Here is an 18568-nt window from a genome sequence, read left to right as displayed (position 1 = left end):
ACTTGTGGGATGGAGGAGACTGGTCTCTATTCTGTGAGGGATCCGAGGAGGTACTTTCATATTGCCACGGACCTGATAAAACCTGTCAATCAACAACTGTTTACTAACACACTCAACAAATGAAGTCAAAGATAGATTACAAAGATGATAAACAAACAAACAAATAAATAAATAAATTCACTGGTGTTCAATCATTGTTTTGAAACAAACACTCAAATCACTGGTTGGCCATGAAATAACCAATGACCAACATTAGCAAGAAACAATTTGCCTTCAAGAGTTCACTAGGACTTCTTTGTGATAAAAAAAAATGAATATGAATAATAATAGATACAAGATAGATACTAGGTAAAGCTTTATACCAAATGTACACTGAGAGAGTATATGCAAATATTCAGACGATATTATGTGTAAAATTCAGACAGCAACAACAATAAAGTAACAGTGTTCTCAATTATTGATACCATAGCAACATTGGAAATAGTAGGAAATAAGCATTCTATTCTTGGGTGTGACATAATTTGAGACTGCCTGTCTCAATTGGGTGGAAGCCTTATGACATAGTGTACACAGGTTTCACAGAATTTCACAGAATTCCAGGTACTGCAGTTGGAACACCAATGTGGCTCAGGTTTATAGTGTTGAGTGATGGGGTGTGCCAATTCTACTGCCTCTACTTGTTTAGGGGTTGTGAATTAGTCACTTTTCCAGAGAATACTCCAGGAACAGAACACTCTGACAATCTGCATACAAAACAAGAAAATGCCTTGCCACCACATCTTTAAGAAGAATGCTTTATTGCAACAGTTAACTGTTAAAACTTTTATGGCTCCCAAGCGGCGCAAGAGAAAAGCATTCGCCAGTCAGGACATCATAAGTTAGAATCCAGACAATACCACAGTGATCTGTGGCTGGAAGCCGAAAGGATGGCATACTCTCCCTTGTCAATTACAGGAACACTAGCCAATCATTGGCATCTGTGAGCTCATGTATGTAGATGGAGACAGATAGAGCTTTCCACTGAGTGTGTTATGCTTCTCTATGTTGCTGTATGAGCGGCAGTTTGAAAAGATGCAGAGCCTGGCTTAATGTGCCTCTGAGAAAGCATGTGTTCCCTCATTCTCCCTGTCATGTGATGGGGGAACGTTAGTTAGCTTGTGGGTAGGAACTGGCAAGACCAAATTGAGGAGAATTTTTATTTATTTATTTATTTTTAATTTTGCCAGATTTACCTATGCTTTGGCTTCGGATGGCATATGTCACAGGAGGTAAATCATATTTATTGTGCTTGTTGTGCTAGTGAATGACCACCTTCAAAAAGTATAAAATTCAGTTAAGCATAAAACTTATATTGCTGCTAAAGCACAATTTTATGTAAACTCAATTAATTTTAACATTTTGTTTCAAAAAATGTAACACTCAGATACTTACACTACTACATAACAAAAATCCTAAGCACATGTGTTTTAAAATAAATAAATAAATAAATAAAATTCTGTAAAGCAAAGATGCTATTTAAAATAATAATAAAAAAAACGGTTGTGGTTCTTTAAGGCAGGCTGTTCCAAGAACTTTAACATCTATTAGTCCATTTGTAAAAATATAGGTGTTACTTTCAAGCTTATATCAAGAAGAAAGTTCAACTGTCTTCCCTCAATGAGAACATCGGCTATGTATCATGGCTCTGTTAACCCTTTGGGGTCTGACCTGCAAACAGAAATTTTGGTGATTGTGCCAAAGTCTTATATTTGTTTACACTGCATCAACTTATTGTACAACATCAAGAGCTTGTGCACCTAAACAAATATAAAATTGGCTTGCCAGTTTTTGGCCAGACTCTAATGATGCCTTCTGTGCTTCTTGTCCAAACAGAATAGAACACATTCCATGATGACAACTGTAGTATACATAGGACAAAATCTGCTTGTGACTTGTTCAACAAGCATGATAAGACACTGAGACACTTTGATTGCCCTGCAAAATCACTGGACCTCAATGTCATAGAAATTTTGTGGGACTCATCTGAAACAGCAGCAATTGAAACACCTGAATTGTGCAATGAGTCAGTGGAAGAATGGGCTAAAACTGAACCACTGGTGGAATCCTTACCTGACAAGGAGGTGAGAGGAAGCACCTCAAAAGGGGAAAAATGTGATCTCAGTGATTTTGACTACAGCATGGTTGTTGGTGCCAGACAGACCAGCTTGATTATTTCAGAAACTGCTGATTACCTGCGATTTTCATGCACGGCAGTCTATAAAGTTTACATAGAATGGTGTGAAAAACGAAAAACAACCAGTGAGTGGCACCTCTATGGGCAGAAATGCCTTGTTGATGAGAAGAATGGCTAGACTGGTTTGAGCTGTCAGGAAGGCTACAGTAACTCAAAAAACCACTCTGTACAACTGTGGTGAGCAGAAAAGCATCAGAACACACGTCACATGTTGAGGCGGATGGGCTAAAACAACAGAGGACCTGATTAGGTTCCATGCCTGTCGATAGTTGAACAGGAATCTGAGGCTACAGAGGGTACAGTTTCACCAAATCTGGATAGCTGAAGATTGGAAATACATTGTTTGGTGTTTTTTTTGCAGTTTTAAGTGTCCGGAAAAACCAACCCAAATAACAAAAACAAGCATGCCACTATCAAATTCACTAAGACTACATTTTCCCCCCAATTCTGTTTATTGAGAAAACCAGGGTTAGAGGGTTAAAACCAGGTTATGAGTCTGTCTTTTTTCCCCCCTTGATTTTATGCATTACCCATGATTTTATTGCTGCCACATAGCATGAATGAGCAGATGTACAGGTGTTCCTATTTATTTATTTTTCTGGTCTTTTCATGACATTATATATTTTACCCTTTTTTTAAACAACAAACAAGCCTATTTGCCTATTACTACTTTTGATAGGCCTGCATATAGCCTAGGAGAAATACACCCAATTGAAACGTTAAAATTCCTCACAATGAACAGCTACATCATGATAGTTGGAACACCTGATAGAAAAAAAGTCCCACCATAGTGTTTGACAGATGCACCTCATTGACAGTGAAAGTGTAAAGATACATGTCAAGAGCTTCAGTTAATGTTCACATCAAACATCAGAATGGGGAAGAAGTGTGATCTCTGTGACATTACCCGTGGCATAGTTGTTGATACCAGATGGACTGGTTTGAGTATTTCAAAAGCTGCTGATCTCCTCAGAATTTCACACACAGCAGTTTATAGAGTTTTCACAGAATGGTGTGAAAAACAAAAAACATTCTGTGTATGGAGGGTCTGCAGGCTGAAACACCCTATTGATGAGAGAGATCAGAGGAAAATGACCAGACTGATCTGAGCTGCCAGGAAGTTTATAGTAAATCAAATAAGCACTCTTTACATTCGTGGTGAGCCGAAAAGCATCTCAAAATGCTCATCATATCAAACCTTGAGGTGGATGGGCTACAACAGCAGAAGACACCAGGTTCCACTCCTGTCAGCCAAGAACAAAAATCTGCAATTTATCATTGGGCTATCATGGGTATAGACTCACCTATCCTGGATAGTTAAAGACTGGAAAAAAGTGATGTTTTTTCCCCTAATCTTCAGCTGTCCAGCTTGGGTGAGCCTGTGCCCATGATAGCCTCAGATTCTTGTCCTTGGCTGATTGGAGTGGAACTCAATGTGGTCTTCTGCTGTTGTAGCTCATCCATCTCAAGGTTCAATATTTTGTGCATGCTGAAATACTTTTCTGCTCACCACATTTGTAAATAGTGATTATACGAGTTACTATATCCTTCCTGGCAGCTTAAATCAATCTGGCCATTTTCCTCTGAACTCTCTTAACAACAAGGCATTTTCACCCACAGAACTGTCGCTCACTCAAAGTTGTTTTGTTTTTACACACCATTCTGTGTAAACTCTAGTTGTGTGTGAAAATCCCAGGAGATCAGCAGTTTCTGAAATCCTCAATTCAGCCCATCTGGCACCAACAATGCTACGGTTAAAGTCACAGAGATCACAGTGGTGCCATGAAGTGCTTGGGCCCTCAGTGCAGCTATATTTAGGGGGCCAAGCACTAAAGCAGGTACCCTTTTGGAATTATATGTTTTCTTCTTCTTCTACTTCCACATGGACAGCCCACAGAATGCTTCATATGCTTTTCTATGAAATTTGGCACAGTTACACAGGACAATCTCAGCTACCTTCACAGCAGTTTTGGTGTACAATGCTCAAGCCCTCTAGTGCCACCAATAGGGCAAATGGAGACATACTGTACTGTCCACTGAATCATTTTGAATTTTTTTCCTTCTTCTCCTACAAATTGAAATTTGACAGCTATTTTGCCAAACTTGTGAGGGCATATCTCGGGAACGGTTTTACATATTGACCTCAAACTTCTCACATATTCCCCTCAGAAAATATTGGAACAGCAAGACCTATTCTTCTGTTTTGGGTGAAAGATGAATATAGATTAGAATAGTCTAGATGTGTTAAACAACTTAGAACATGGCACCTTTTGTTTGAACCCACCTATTTTTCAAGTGATCAAAAATACTGGAACATGTGACTCTCAGCTGTTTCTTGTTGCCTGGGTGTGCTCTGTTAGATTAACTGTTTAAACAATTAATAGCTCTGAATGTTTACTCTTGGTTTGAGCCCTGGGTTTCGCCAGTGAAGACTGTATTTGTTGTTAAAAAGGATAAAAAAACAAAGACTAGAAAGGTGTCAACGGGAGAAAATGTCTTCAGGGTATAGAAAAAAACAAAAGAATAGGCCTTGCCGTTCCAATAATTTCAGAGGGGGACTATATGTGAAAAGTTTGATATCAATACATAAAAGTGCTCCTGAGATATGCCCTCACTTCCTGTTTGGTGACTTAGCTGTCAAATTACAAGTTGTAGGAAAAGAAGTGAAAAATTTTTTTTGGAAAAAATCCAAATGGCAGAAAATCCAATGTGTCTCCTATTCATTTTTTGATCTCAAACCCAAATGTATTCATTATATAGCAAAAACAAAATAATTGGCCTTGCCTTTCCATTGCTTTCAGAAGGGAATGTACACCGATCAGCCATAACATTATGACCACTGACAGGTGAAGTGAATAATATTGATTATCTTGTTACAATAGCACCTGTTGAGATATATTAGGCAGCAAGTGACCAGTTGGTTCTCGAAGTTGATGTGTTGGAAACAGGAAAAATGGGCGAGCATAAGGATTAGAGAGACTTTGACAACGGCCAAATTGTGATGGCTAGATCACAGGGTCAGAGCATCTTTGAAATGGCAGGCCTTGTGGGGTGTTCCCGGTATGCAGTGGTTAGTACCAACCAAAAGTGGTCCAAGGAAGGACAACCGGTGAACTAGCGACAGGGTCATGGGCGCCCAAGGCTCACTGATGCCCATGGGGAGTGAAGGCTAGTCCATCTGCTCTGATTCCACAGAAGAGCTATTGTAGCACAAATTGCTGAAAAGTTGAAGCTGGCTATGATAGAAAGGTGTTAGAACACGCAGTGCATCGCAGCTAGCTTGTGCCCATGCTGACCTCTGTCCACTGCCAAAAGTGCCTACAATGGATAAGTGAGCATCAGAACTGGACCACGGAGCAATGGAAGAAGGTGTCCTGGCCCGATAAATCACATTTTCTTTTACATCATGTGAAAGGCAGGGTGCGTGTGCTTACCTGGGGAAGAGATGGCACCAGCATGCACTATGGGAAGAACGCAAGCTGGTGGAGGCAGTGTGATGCTCTGGGCAATGTTCTGCTGGGAAACTTTGGGTCCTGGCATTCATGTGGATGCTATTTTGACACATACCACCTACCTAAACATACCTAAACCAGGTACACCCCTTCATGGCAATGGTATTCCCTAATGGAAGTGACCTCTTTCGGCAGGATAATGCTGAAGCCCTGCCACACTGTAAAAATTGTTCAGGAATGGTTCGAGGAACATGACAAAGAGTTCAAGGTGTTGACTTGGCCTCCAAATTCCCCAGATCCAATCGAACATCTGTGGGGTGTGCTGGCCATCAAGTCCGATCCATGGAGGCCCCACCTCGCAACTTACAGGACTTAAAGGAGCTGCTGTTAACGTCTTTGTGCCAGATACCACAGCACACCTTCAGGGATCTAGTGGAGTCCATGCCTCGACGGGTCAGGGCTGTTTTGGCAGCAAAAGGGGGACCAACACAATATTAGGCAGGTGGTCATAATGTTATGGCTGATCGGTGTGTATATACACAGATTCTTTCACTAATCTAAAAAAAAAAACCTGAATCCACAAATTTATAAAGTTTTTAATTACTACCATTTAGAAGCACATAGCTGTGTCCTTCTGCTTGTCAGCCAAATATGGTGGCTGATGTCAGCAGAGCTCTGCGACTCTGCTGTACATGTCTATACTTGTCAGCCCTATTTTGAGGCTGATGTCAGCAGCTGCTACTGTTTTATAAAAGCAGACCATGTTTTTGTCATTGCCGCATACAGCAGATTTACATGTAACATGGCTACATCTTTGGCACTATGCTCCATTGGAGAAATGCTCAATTGTACTGAAGACTGTCACAAATTGGATATATAACGATAAATGGCGAAAAAGCTACACATATTCATTACATATACAACTGAATATCAATTAGTTTGTTTCAAGACACCAACTTCACATTTCGTGCATTTGCCAATTTAAACATGCTCTTTCAATTCTTTTTATGGTAGACCCTGTCATACATGGGCCATGTGCATTTAAAATATAGGCATGACTTGAAAATTTTTAACACATCATAAATCAGAAAGTCTGAGTTCAGACACTCCCCTAGTTGCTGAAAAAGAGCTATAACATAAGTAATAGATATGAAAATTTGAAAGATTTGATGGGTTTAGTGTGCAGATATAGAGGAGCAAAGCACAAAAAACAAAAAAATTTTTTTTATTTTTACAATTTTCAGCAGCCCATGAATTGGCAAATATGCAATGGTGGACCTTCTATTTTAGACGTTAAAGACATCTTATACTAGACAACACTCACTGATAATTTCATGTATCTAGCATGAAATAGTCAGGTCCACAGCAGATCTGAAATGAAGCAATCAACATGTGATTGAAGTATAGACTTTCAGCTTTAATTCAAGGGGTTTAACAAAAATATTGCATTAACCATTTTTTTTTTTAAACAGATTCCCTCCATTTTCACAGGTTCAAAAGTAATTGGACCATTGACTGATAAACAGTTTCATGGCCAGGTGTTTTTCCTTGTTATTTTATTACAAATTAAGGAGATAAATTGTCTGGAGTTGATTCCAAGCATTGAATTTGTATTTGGTAGCTGTTCATGGGAACTCTCAAGATGTGGTCCAAAGAGCTGTCGATGCAAGTGAAGGAGGCCATGATTAGGCTGAAAAAAACAAAACAGACCTATTGGAGAGATAGCAGAAACTTTATGAGTGGCCAAATCAACAATTTGGTATATTCTTAAAAAGAACTGGAGAGCTTAGCAACACTAAAAGGCCTGGAAGGCCACGGAAGACAACTAAATTGGATGATTGCAGAATTCTTTCCTTGGTGAAGAAAAACCCCTTCACAACATCTAGTCAAGAACACTCTGGAGGAGGTAGGCATATCATTGTCACAGTTTATAAATTAAGAGACGCTTTAATGAATGTAAATACAGACAGCTTACCTCAAGGTGCAAACCACTGGTAACACTCAAGAACAGAAATGCCAGATTAGACTTTGATCAAAAAAAAAAGTTCTCAAGAAAGTCTGACCAGTTCCGATGCAAGATTAACTTGTACCAGAATGATGGGAAGAAAAGAGTATGGAGAAGGAAAGGAAGGGCTCATGATCCAAAGCATACCACATCATCTGTCAAACATGTCAAAGAAGTGTTATGACACGGACATATATGGCTGCCAATTGAAATGGGTCAGTGGTGTTTATTGATGATGTGACTGTTGATAGAAGTAGCGGGATGAAATCTGAAGTGTACACAGCTATATTTTCTGCTCAGATTCAGTCAAATAGGACAGCGCTTCACAGTACAGATGGATAATGACCCAAAACAGACCGCAAAAGCAACCCAAGATCTTCTTAACAAGAAGAAATTAAATGTTCTTAAATGTCTGATGACCTCAACCCAATTGAGCATGCTGTTCACTTACTGAAGACAAAACTGAAGGCAGGAAGACCCACAAACAAGCAGCAACTGAAGGCAGCTGCACTAAAGGCCTAGCAAAGCATCTCAAGGGAGGAAATCCAGCATTTTAATGATGTCTTTGGGTTCCCGACTTCAGATAGTCATTGACTGCAAAAGACTTGCATTCAAGTATTAAACATAATCCTGATATTTATGATTATGTTAGTTTGTTCAATTACTTTTGAGCCTGTGAAAATGGAGGGACTCTGTAAAAAAAAGGCTGTAATTCCTAAACAGTTAATGCAATATTTTTGTTATACCCCCTGAATTAAATCTGAAAGTCTACACTTTAATCACATCTTGACTGCTTCATTTCAATCCACTGTGGTGGTGTGCAGAGGCAAAATTACAAAAATTGTGTCACTGTCCAAATATTTTTGGACAAGCCACTATATACAGCTCAGAAACTAATGTAGATACAAGCCTGAAATTTTGCACACTATTTAATGTATGAAGCAAATCTGAGATGGTCTGTCAAGAATTTTTTTTTTTTTAAAACCTAGTGATTTGATGTGGAGTTACCCTTATGCAATGTGCAGCTGACTGTAGAATTGGTTTCATCTACACTAAAATATACATTTAGATAACTTTTTTTACCGTCTGATTGCATTTCCTTACCATCTGCCTCACTGTTTTTTCCACTACTCAAGATCACCACAGTGGCAAATAGTGATTTTTATAGTCTATGGAACCCCTTTCCAATATTTAAACAAAAATGTAATCAGTACAATTAAAAAAAAAAAAAAATCACCTAATAGTGATGGTTGAATAGTTAGTCCTTATTTTTCCGAAAATTACTTCTACTTTCCTCTTCTACTTTCAGAGCCAGGCAAAGTGGTGTTAATCGATAATGAAAAAAGATAATAATATGTTAAATAAATAATTCATAGTGTTAGATAATAGCCCTTCAAAGGCTCACAAAAATACAAATGTGGCCCAGGCAGAATTTGAGTTTGACATCCGAATCTTACAATACGTGGATGGTTATCATCAAGAGATCACCCAAGTGGGGGAAAAAAAATAGACAACTGATAGGCCAAATGGTAGGGGTAAAATAAACTGTTAGTGCATAACCTATATAGACTAAATGACCAATATCTTTTGATTACACTGCCATGTTTTCACAAAGACATTTGGCATGTATAAGAAGACAGTAGAAAAGGATGCTCTAAATTTAGTTAATTATGGGGTTAAAATGCTAATAATTACTAAACAGTTTGCCAAAAAAGGTGCAAATTATACTACATTTCTTTGGTCATTATTCTGAACTATATTTTATTGTATTTTATTTTTGAATGAAAGCCATGCTTTCACTCAAGGGTACCAATAATTTTGAATTTATGTAATTTATGTAATATTTGTGTAATGAATGCTAGATATCATCATAGCCCACTGACAAATGTAAATCTGACAACAATAATCAACTGAGAAAATATTCAGGCTGAATTCATAATGAAAGGAAGGGTACAATTTAATCTGAAAATAGTGAAGACTTTCTTTATTTGGGCAAAGGCACTGTTAGTAGCAAAAGGAAGGAAAGTGGGAGAATACTTACCCTCTCTGGAACAGATCCACATTGTAAAACTTGTGGAGCTCTACAGAAAATTCCACAGTGGCCTGGACCTCACACATACTGGATTCAGTGATGGTTAAAGGCCAGCTTCAGTTCATTTACAGCATAACTGTAGAGGAAAATGCACATGTAATGGAGTACACTGTGAAAGGATATAGCCATCTAAAAAAGGATAGTTAGTTCACAGTGATGTACTGTTTGGTTTTACCTAAGTGTAAATGGTATTAACAACAACAAAGGGGTATAACAATACAGTAAATTCGATTTTTCGAAATTTACAAATTTGATATCATATAACACAGTGGTGTCTCCATACGATACATTTTCAGCAAAAATAAGCATTGCTTACTTATTGCTTAGCATTGGACTTGCCTGAATATGTGCCTTAGGTTTCCATTAATCACATATAACTAAACACAAGCTATGCACAAAATGAAACATGGTTAGTTAAACATTAGCTCTCTGGCCAAGATAATCACTGGTGTGCAGGGTTGCCAAGTCTCAGCAAAAATTTCCACCACAAGTACTTCACAAAAAGCTAACAAAAAGACTTGAAACTAGCCTGAAAATGTCAGACATAAGAAAAATTAAACATATTTTTTGTCTTTTCTTTGTGCCTTAACTGGCTTAATTTTTCCACCCACAACCATTTATTAAAACTATCCCAACTTGGCATGAAAACTGACCCTGGCAACCTTGCTTGTGTTACACTTAAGGAGGTGTGATTGATGTCAGGCAGTATTCTGTAACTCAAATGTATTTTTCTCCACTATACTGAAGAGGGTCTCATATCTGCAGCTATGATCGTCCCAATCACTGCACTGATTTTTTTTTTAACCTGAAGCAGCTGGTAAACGTATCTTAATACAGCAGAGAGAGGCAGAGAGTGAGTTTTACTAATTGGTGAATTATGTTGCCCCCTAGAGGTGAATTTAGGCAAAACTTCTTGGAATCCATTAGGACATGGTCCTTTACTCACATACAAATTTTGGCCAGAATAGAGCACACGGTTATCAAGATATGCCCTCACTTCCTGTCTGGCAACTTCAACAACAACTACTTCTGCAATTTCTTTATGAAGGAACTGTCCTGCATATTAAAAATCCAAGAAAGAATTTTTTGTTTGGGTTGGTCTCATGATGCTGCGATCCAAATTTTGTAATGATTTGACAAAATTTATAGGAGAAGTTAAAACATTTTCTTTAAAACTCAGAATAGCCAACTTTCTGTTTAGCAAATCAGAAATTAATTACACCAAGAACACTCTGTGCCTTCCAGGGAATCATCAGAAAGAAGAATAATTACTTGCTGTTGAACACTTCAAGTTAGAAGCAGTTTTACTGAAATATAGAGCCACCTAGAAGTGAATTTAGACAAAATGTCTTGGAGTCCTTGGGATCCTTCACTCACATATAATGTTTGGTCTGTATATGTCACAGCATTGCCACAGCATCCTATCTGGCGACTTCACAGTCAAATTATTTTGTGTGTTATGGATGAACCATCCCACGCATAAAAAATCTGAGGAACAAGTTCTGTTTGGGTTGGTCTAAAGATGCTCTAATGACTGGACAAAATTTGTAGGAGAAGAAGCAAAGAAACTTTGAATTTCAAAAATTTCAAAATGGCAGAAAATCCAATATGGCAGAAATTAACATCATGATATATGCTGAACTTGACACTGACCCAAATAATCAAAAGGAAATGGAATTGCATCGAGAAGTTATGACTGCAAACATGTATGTCCATATATTCACTTTGACAAATTTAATAAAACGCATACAAAGAGTTATATGGTCTGCCATAGACTCCCATGCAGAAGCAGAAGTAAAAGAAGAAGAAGCAACAGAAAACATACAATTACAATATGTTGCCTAGCACCTTTGGTGCTTGGCCCATAAATATAGCTGCAAGTTCAATCCCCACCACAAATCAGGCTAACAAGCTACACTAGCCTTGAGCTTGGCAATCCTATTTAATTGTTCAACACCCCTGACAATCACTGTGGTTTACCATCAGAAACACAAAGTTTCTTGGTCTTGCTGTCAGACAGTGAAGTATATGCAAGGCAATGCTGTGACTATGGAAAGCCAAAAAGCACATATAGAAACAAAATGCAGTTTTATATGAAATTAAGAAATACATGCATCCTAATTGATATGGCTATTTATGTAACTCTGATATATGCATTGTTTGTCATCCTAGACTATGTTAATGCATATTGGATGCATTGTCTATTAAATATTGTATTATATTGATAAAGTAAATTTTTCAGTGTAAATCCAGTGTCGGATACTGCCTGAGACTGAATATTGAATTTGAAAAATTGACAACAGTGTGGTAGAGAAACTTTAAGGATGTGCACACAATTACAGGCATACATAGGTGTATTTTTGGTCCACTGGGTCAAATATTATAATGCTCAACTATTTCATAATAGTTACAAACTATATTGCATGACACCATGCTTTACTATATAATACTCTATATGTAGCTTATAGATGTAATTAGCACATTGATAAAGCTGATCAAGTCCTATTTCCAAACACAATTCAGACTATTCTGTCATCAGTAGATTTTGGGTAGCTCTAGTTAGAAAATATTTCATAGTTTATAGATGCTATCAGCACAGTACAGGTGAGAGTTTTCAGCATGAAAAAATACAAACTTTTACTGTCAACGTTTTGAGGAAATCCATTGTCAATTTTGCATTTATGGCTATATTATAGACATCAACAACATTTTTTTTTGGTGGTACTAGTTATGAAATAATCCATAGATGTTATCACACTAAAGTTCAGCCCATTTTATCATTTTTATCTGACAATCACCTGCTAAATCTTGTTAGCATAGTGGTGCTGCCAAGAGTTGTCTCCCAAGGCCAGGGCAGGACAGCTGCAATCTGTGGGGCTCATGGGGTATTTCCACTCAAATAGAAAAAGGGTCTGCCCAAAATAATAATTTTGATCAGCAAGCCAAAAAAAAATTAGAGGGGACATTGGGATGACCACATCCCAACCATACTAAATGGCCTATGATTAAGCTCCATGCATTTATTGATTTGCATATGGTGGCCATATTATTTACAAATCTCAACATTCGAGGGTCAGACTTTCCTGAGTAATTTGACACCAAATTTTTGATATGGCAAAAACCCTAGGACCCTAGTTTGCAAAAGTAGGTTTTGCATATTATGCAAATTATCATAAACATCAGTGGGAGAGGCTAAATGGTCCAAAAGAAAAAAATTTTTGGCATAAAGACACAATCTCAAAAAAAAAAAAAAAAAAAAAAAAAAAGCTTCACAGTTCACTTTATTTTAAAAGGGATATACTTGTTTTTAAGTGCAAAAACATGAACAGCGTCCCCCAGTGGCCAATTTCAGTGAGGCTGCAGTGACAACAGCAAAAGTAAACCTTGTCAAATGCTTGATGTAATACTGGCCTTACTTTTTAAGTAATCAGGTCATCCTTAGAAATCCACTTACATACATTCCCCTCTGAAAGTATTGAAATGGCAAGGCCAATTCCTTTGTTTTTGCTATACACTGAAGACATTTGGGTTTGAGATCAAAAGATGAATATGAGACGATAGATCAGAATTTCAGCTTTCATATGCTGTTATTTACATCTAGATATGTTAAATTAGAACGAGTGGTATTGCAAAAAAAAAAAAAAAAAAAAAAAAAAAAAAAAAAGATTTTTTCAACTTTATATCGTCTCAATTATGGTTTAAATTTTTTTTTTGTTACATAATACAATTAGAAATAAATTGCAGAATTTTTCAAAAATTTTATTTATTTATTAGAATGGACTTTGGAAAATGTAGATGTGCAAAAGTAGTAACAGCACCATCTATAGCAAATAGTACAAACAATGGTTCTTTTAAATAAAGAATATTTAAACAAAGAATTTTTTTTTTTTTTTTTTTTACAAAACATTGTTTGCACTATTTGCTATAGATGTTATTATTTTTGCACACCTTAGTTAACCCTTCTTTCTTGACAGAGTAAATGGAGCCTATGTCTTTCATGACATGAAATGACACCACAATTGAGAAGTCAACTTAGGGTATTCTTCTGAAATCCAAGTTCCTGCACCATTTACGGAGTGATGTCAAATTAGCATGGCTGCACACAGCATCAGAAATAAACAAAGCAAAAACTTCTTACATTTAAATGAGTTATACTGTATATACAAGTATAAGCTTTGATTAATCAACATACAGACATATTCATTTGTTACAACTAAAAAACTGAATATACAGTTCACTCTTTGAGAAAGAAAATAGACATCCCTCATCCGAGCTAGCTGCCTAGCTTGCTGGAAAAATATGAACATGGGGTGTCCATTTTCTCACTTTGACTGTCAAATGTGCCAAGGTCAAAAATGACGTAATTACAGTGAACTACCTCTTAGGATGTAATGCAGCATTATACTTAACATAAACTTGTGAAACAATTAACAAAATGGCGCCACGGATGGCTGCCTCAGTGTTTTGGTGCGCTCTACTATGTCTCTTTTTGCGTTTTAATTTAGTTTTCTGCCACTGCTCTGGTGGCTCCTACTCCAGGGAAGAGCTCATGAACATCAGAGCTACTACCCCTGTGGACCTTTTTCCGACTTTTCTGGCTTCTACCATTGATTTACTGGCTATTTTGATCAAGAACGCTCGTAACAAAGTGAGGCTCCGCAGAAGAGGTAAACGCTCAGGTGTGCTTGTGCGTCTCCGCCGGCGCGGATTACGCACCGCGCTTCCCGGGATATTCCTCTCTAACGTGCGCTCACTTTGCAACAAAATAGACGAGATGACACTGCTGCTGAATGAAAATAGAGACTTTTCTACGTCCTGTGTTTTGTGCTTCACGGAATCGTGGCTGTGTGATCTTATACCGGACTCTGTGCTCCAGCTGAGTGGATTTCAACTCTACAGAGCAGAAAGACACACGGAGCTTTCCGGCAAAACAAAAGGAGGTGGAATCTGTTTTTATATCAACACCGGCTGGTGCAACGATGTTGCTGTACTGTCTCAGCACTGTTCCCCAGACCTGGAGGCCTGCATCATTAACTGCAAACCTTTCTACTCGCCCCGTGAGTTCTCCTCATTCATTCTCGTCTGTATTTATATACCGCCGCACAGTGATGCGCGTGGGGCGCAGCGTGCACTGGCTGACGAGATACTGAGTGTGGAACGGACAAACCCGAATGCCTTGGTTATTGTCCTAGGAGATTTTAACAAAGGTAATCTCTCCCGCGAACTCCCCAAATACAAACAGTTCATTAAGTGCCCGACCAGAGAGGGGAATGTAGTGGACCACTGCTACACCACCATCAGGGGTGCTTATCGTGCTGTCCCTCGCGCTGCACTGGGTCAGTCAGACCACATCATGGTGCACTTGATTCCGGCATACAGGCAGAAACTAAAACTCTGCAAACCTACTGTGAGGACATCAAAGAAGTGGACCACTGAGGCTGTGGGGGAACTGCAGGAGTGTCTGGACTGTACAAACTGGGAAGTTTTCAGGTCTGCCACCAATAGTCTGGACGAGTACACAGACACTGTGACATACATTAACTTTTGTGAGGACAGCGTCATTCCATCACACACCAGGGTGAGTTACAACAATGATAAACCCTGGTTCACAGCTAAACTCAGACAGCTGAGGTCAGAGAAAGAGGCTGCATTCAGAAGTGGGGACAAAGACAAATACAAAGAGGCCAAGTACAGATTTAGCAAGGAAGTGAGAAGAGCTAAATCAGAGCATGGTGAGAGAATGGAACAGAAACTCTCAGCCAACGACTCTGCCTCTGTCTGGAAAGGGTTTAAGGCAATCACCATCTTTAAGCCTAGAGCCCACCACTCTGTGAACGACCTGTGCTTGTCCAACAGCCTGAATGAATTTTACTGCCGCTTTGAAAGACAATGGGACATACCTGATATCCCCCACCCCCACCCCACCAGTCATTCATCTGCAGCAGCCCCCCCTCCAATGCTACACCTGGACCACCCACACAGCCTCACACCTCAGTGTCGCCCTCTCCCCAGCCCCTCACACCTCTCTCCATCAAAGAGAGAGATGTGAATAGACTGTTTAAACGACTGAACCCCCGCAAAGCCGCGGGCCCGGATGCTGTCTCCCCCTCCATCCTGAAGCACTGTGCCAACCAGCTGTCTCCGGTGTTCACTAACATTTTTAACACCTCAGTGGAGACCTGCCATGTGCCAGCCTGTTTTAAAACTTCACAGATTATTCCAGTCCCTAAAAAGGCGAGGATCACAGGACTTAATGATTACAGACCCGTTGCCCTGACTTCTGTGGTCATGAAGTCTTTTGAGCGCCTTGTCTTGTCCCACCTCAAGGACATTACAGACTCTCTTCTGGATCCCATGCAGTTTGCCTACAGAGCCAAAAGATCTGGACTCCCCAGGATCCTATGCCAGGTTACTGTTTGTGGACTTCAGCTCTGGCTTCAACACTATTGTCCCATCTCTGCTCCGAGACAAGCTCTCACAGCTGAATGTGCCGGACTCGTTGTGCAGGTGGATCACAGACTTCCTGACAGACAGACGGCAGTTGGGGAAGTATGTATCGGACTCCCGGATCAGCAGCACTGGATCCCCCCAAGGCTGTGTCCTCTCACATCACCCAGGAGCTTAAGTGGGAGCAGAACATCAGCTCCCTCACCAAGAAGGCTCAGCAGAGTTTGTACTTCTTGTGGCAGCTGAAGAAGTTCCACCTCCCTGTGAAGATGATGGTCAACTTCTACACTGCCATCATCGAATCTATTCTCACTTCCTCCATCACAGTCTGGTTTGCTGCTGCCACGGCCAGGGACAAGGCCTATCTGCAGCGCGTCATCCACTCCGCTGAGAAGGTGATTGGCTGGAGCCTCCCATCACTCCAGGACTTGTATGTCTCCAGGACCCGGAGACGTGCAGCCAGGATGGCAGCCGACCCCTCTCACCCCGGACATGTACTCTTCCAGCCCCTCCCCTCCATCAAGACCAGGACCTCACGCCACAAGAACTTTTAGTTCAAAATGATATTGTACATGTAGTAGTTATCAACAGCATACTACTTAGCACAAAACGTTGAATTTTGTTATGCACACAATGTACAACCCCTGGCAAAAATTATGGAATCACCACACTTAGAGGATGTTCACCCAACTTTTTTACTTTATAGCAAACAAACAAATTACAGATATGACACAAAAAAGGTTTTGTTCAATAGCTTAACATTCTGGTTTGTGAAATATACATAAAAAAAATTTAAGGACATTTTTTTTTATTAATGGCATGTCTTTTTCCAAATCATGTAGAGGAAAAAATTATGGAATCACTCAATGTTGAGGAAAAAATTATGGAATCAATTTTTAATTTCCATTTCTAAAACAAATACTGGGACAAGTCTAAAAATGCTAATTAGTCAACAGTTAAAAGGGAGTGCTTACACACCTTAATGGGCTGTTGGACTTGGCTAATTGAAAGGAAACATGGCTCCAATGAGAGAGTTGTCAGTTGAAACAATGGAAAGGATTATTAAACTCCTTCAACAAGGAATTTCAACATGGAGTGTGGCCAAAGAAGTTGGTTGCTCCCAGTCAGCTGTGTCTAAAATTTGTTGCAAGTATAAACTTAATGGGAAGGTTATGAAAGGTAGATATACAGGCAGATTAAAGAAGATGTCAAAGCATCAGGATAGAAAACTCAAAGCACTATGCCTTGAAAATAGAAAATGCACCACAAAACAAATGAAAAACAAATGGGCGGAAACAGGAGTCAATGTTTGTGACAGAACTGTAAGAAACCGGCTGAATGAAATGAGATTTACATATAGAAAAGCCAAAAGAAAACCAGCACTAACACCAAAGCAGAAGAAAACAAGGTTACAGTGGGCTAAGGAGAAGCAATCATGGAGTGTGGATGATTGGATGAACGTGAAATTCAGTGATGAATCATGAATCTGCATTGGCCAAGGAGATGATGCTGGAACTTTTGTCTGGTGCCGTTCTAACAAAACATATAAAGATGACTGCCTGAATCAATCAAATTTCCCAACTCATTTATGATATTGGGTTGCATGTCAGGTAAAGGACCAGGGGAGATGGCAGTCATTACCTCAGCAGTCAATGCACAGTTGTACAGTGAAATTTTGGACATTTCCTCATTCCATCCATAGAAAATAGGTTTGGTGACGATGAAATAATTTTTCAGGATGACAATGCATCTTGCCACAGTGCAAACAGTTTTAAAGCTTTTTTTCAGGAAAGGCATATCAACTCAATGACATGGCCAGCAAACAGTCCGGATCTCAATCCAATTGAAAATTTATGGTGGAAAGTAAAAAAACTGGTCCATGTTAAGGCTCCACCCCGCAAAGCTGATCTGTAAACTGCTATTCGAGAAAGTTGGAACCAGATTGATGGGGAATATTGTTTTTCATTAGTGAGGTCTATGCCGCAAAGAATAAAAGCCAGAGGAGGAGCAACAAAGTATTAATTGCATTTTTTTTTGTTGATGATTCCATAATTTTTTCCTCAACATTGAGTGATTCCATACTTTTGTCCTCTACTTGATTTGGAAAAAGACATGCCATTAATAAAAAAAAAAAAGTCAGTAATTTTTTTTATGTATGTTCCACAAAGCCAGAATGTTAAGCTTTTGAACAAAACCTTTTTTGTCTCATATCTGTTTTGTTTTTTATCTGATTTGTTTGTTTGCTATAAAGTAAAAAAGCTGGGTGAACATCCTCTAAGCGTGGTGATTCCATAATTTTTGCCAGGGGTTGTACATCTTAAACCATCACAGGACAACAG

At 39.0% G+C, this 18568-nt stretch overlaps 1 protein-coding gene across 18 annotated transcripts in view; it reads right to left on the bottom strand.

Annotated features, from left to right (window-relative positions):
* Positions 1-18568, bottom strand: part of fam135a (family with sequence similarity 135 member A) — a 102990-nt gene that overhangs the window by 46807 nt on the left and 37615 nt on the right. For 8 of the 18 annotated variants that reach the window (XM_026942995.3, XM_053230893.1, XM_026942996.3 and 5 more), the window contains 2 exons: positions 9732-9858; positions 3-82 (listed from right to left, as the gene is read on the bottom strand). In XM_026942995.3, the coding sequence (XP_026798796.1) occupies positions 3-82; positions 9732-9808 (157 nt within the window). In that variant the 5' untranslated portion in view covers positions 9809-9858. Of the gene's footprint in view, positions 1-2; positions 83-5667; positions 6146-9731; positions 9859-18568 lie in introns of those variants that run through there. The other 10 variants (XM_053230898.1, XM_053230890.1, XM_053230892.1 and 7 more) reach the window with 3 other exon arrangements.

Source organism: Pangasianodon hypophthalmus, chromosome 28 (assembly GCF_027358585.1).
Source record: "Pangasianodon hypophthalmus isolate fPanHyp1 chromosome 28, fPanHyp1.pri, whole genome shotgun sequence".
NCBI classification, from domain to species: domain Eukaryota; kingdom Metazoa; phylum Chordata; class Actinopteri; order Siluriformes; family Pangasiidae; genus Pangasianodon; species Pangasianodon hypophthalmus.
Note: the sequence above shows the minus strand (reverse complement) of the source record. Positions and strands in the feature narration are given on the sequence as shown.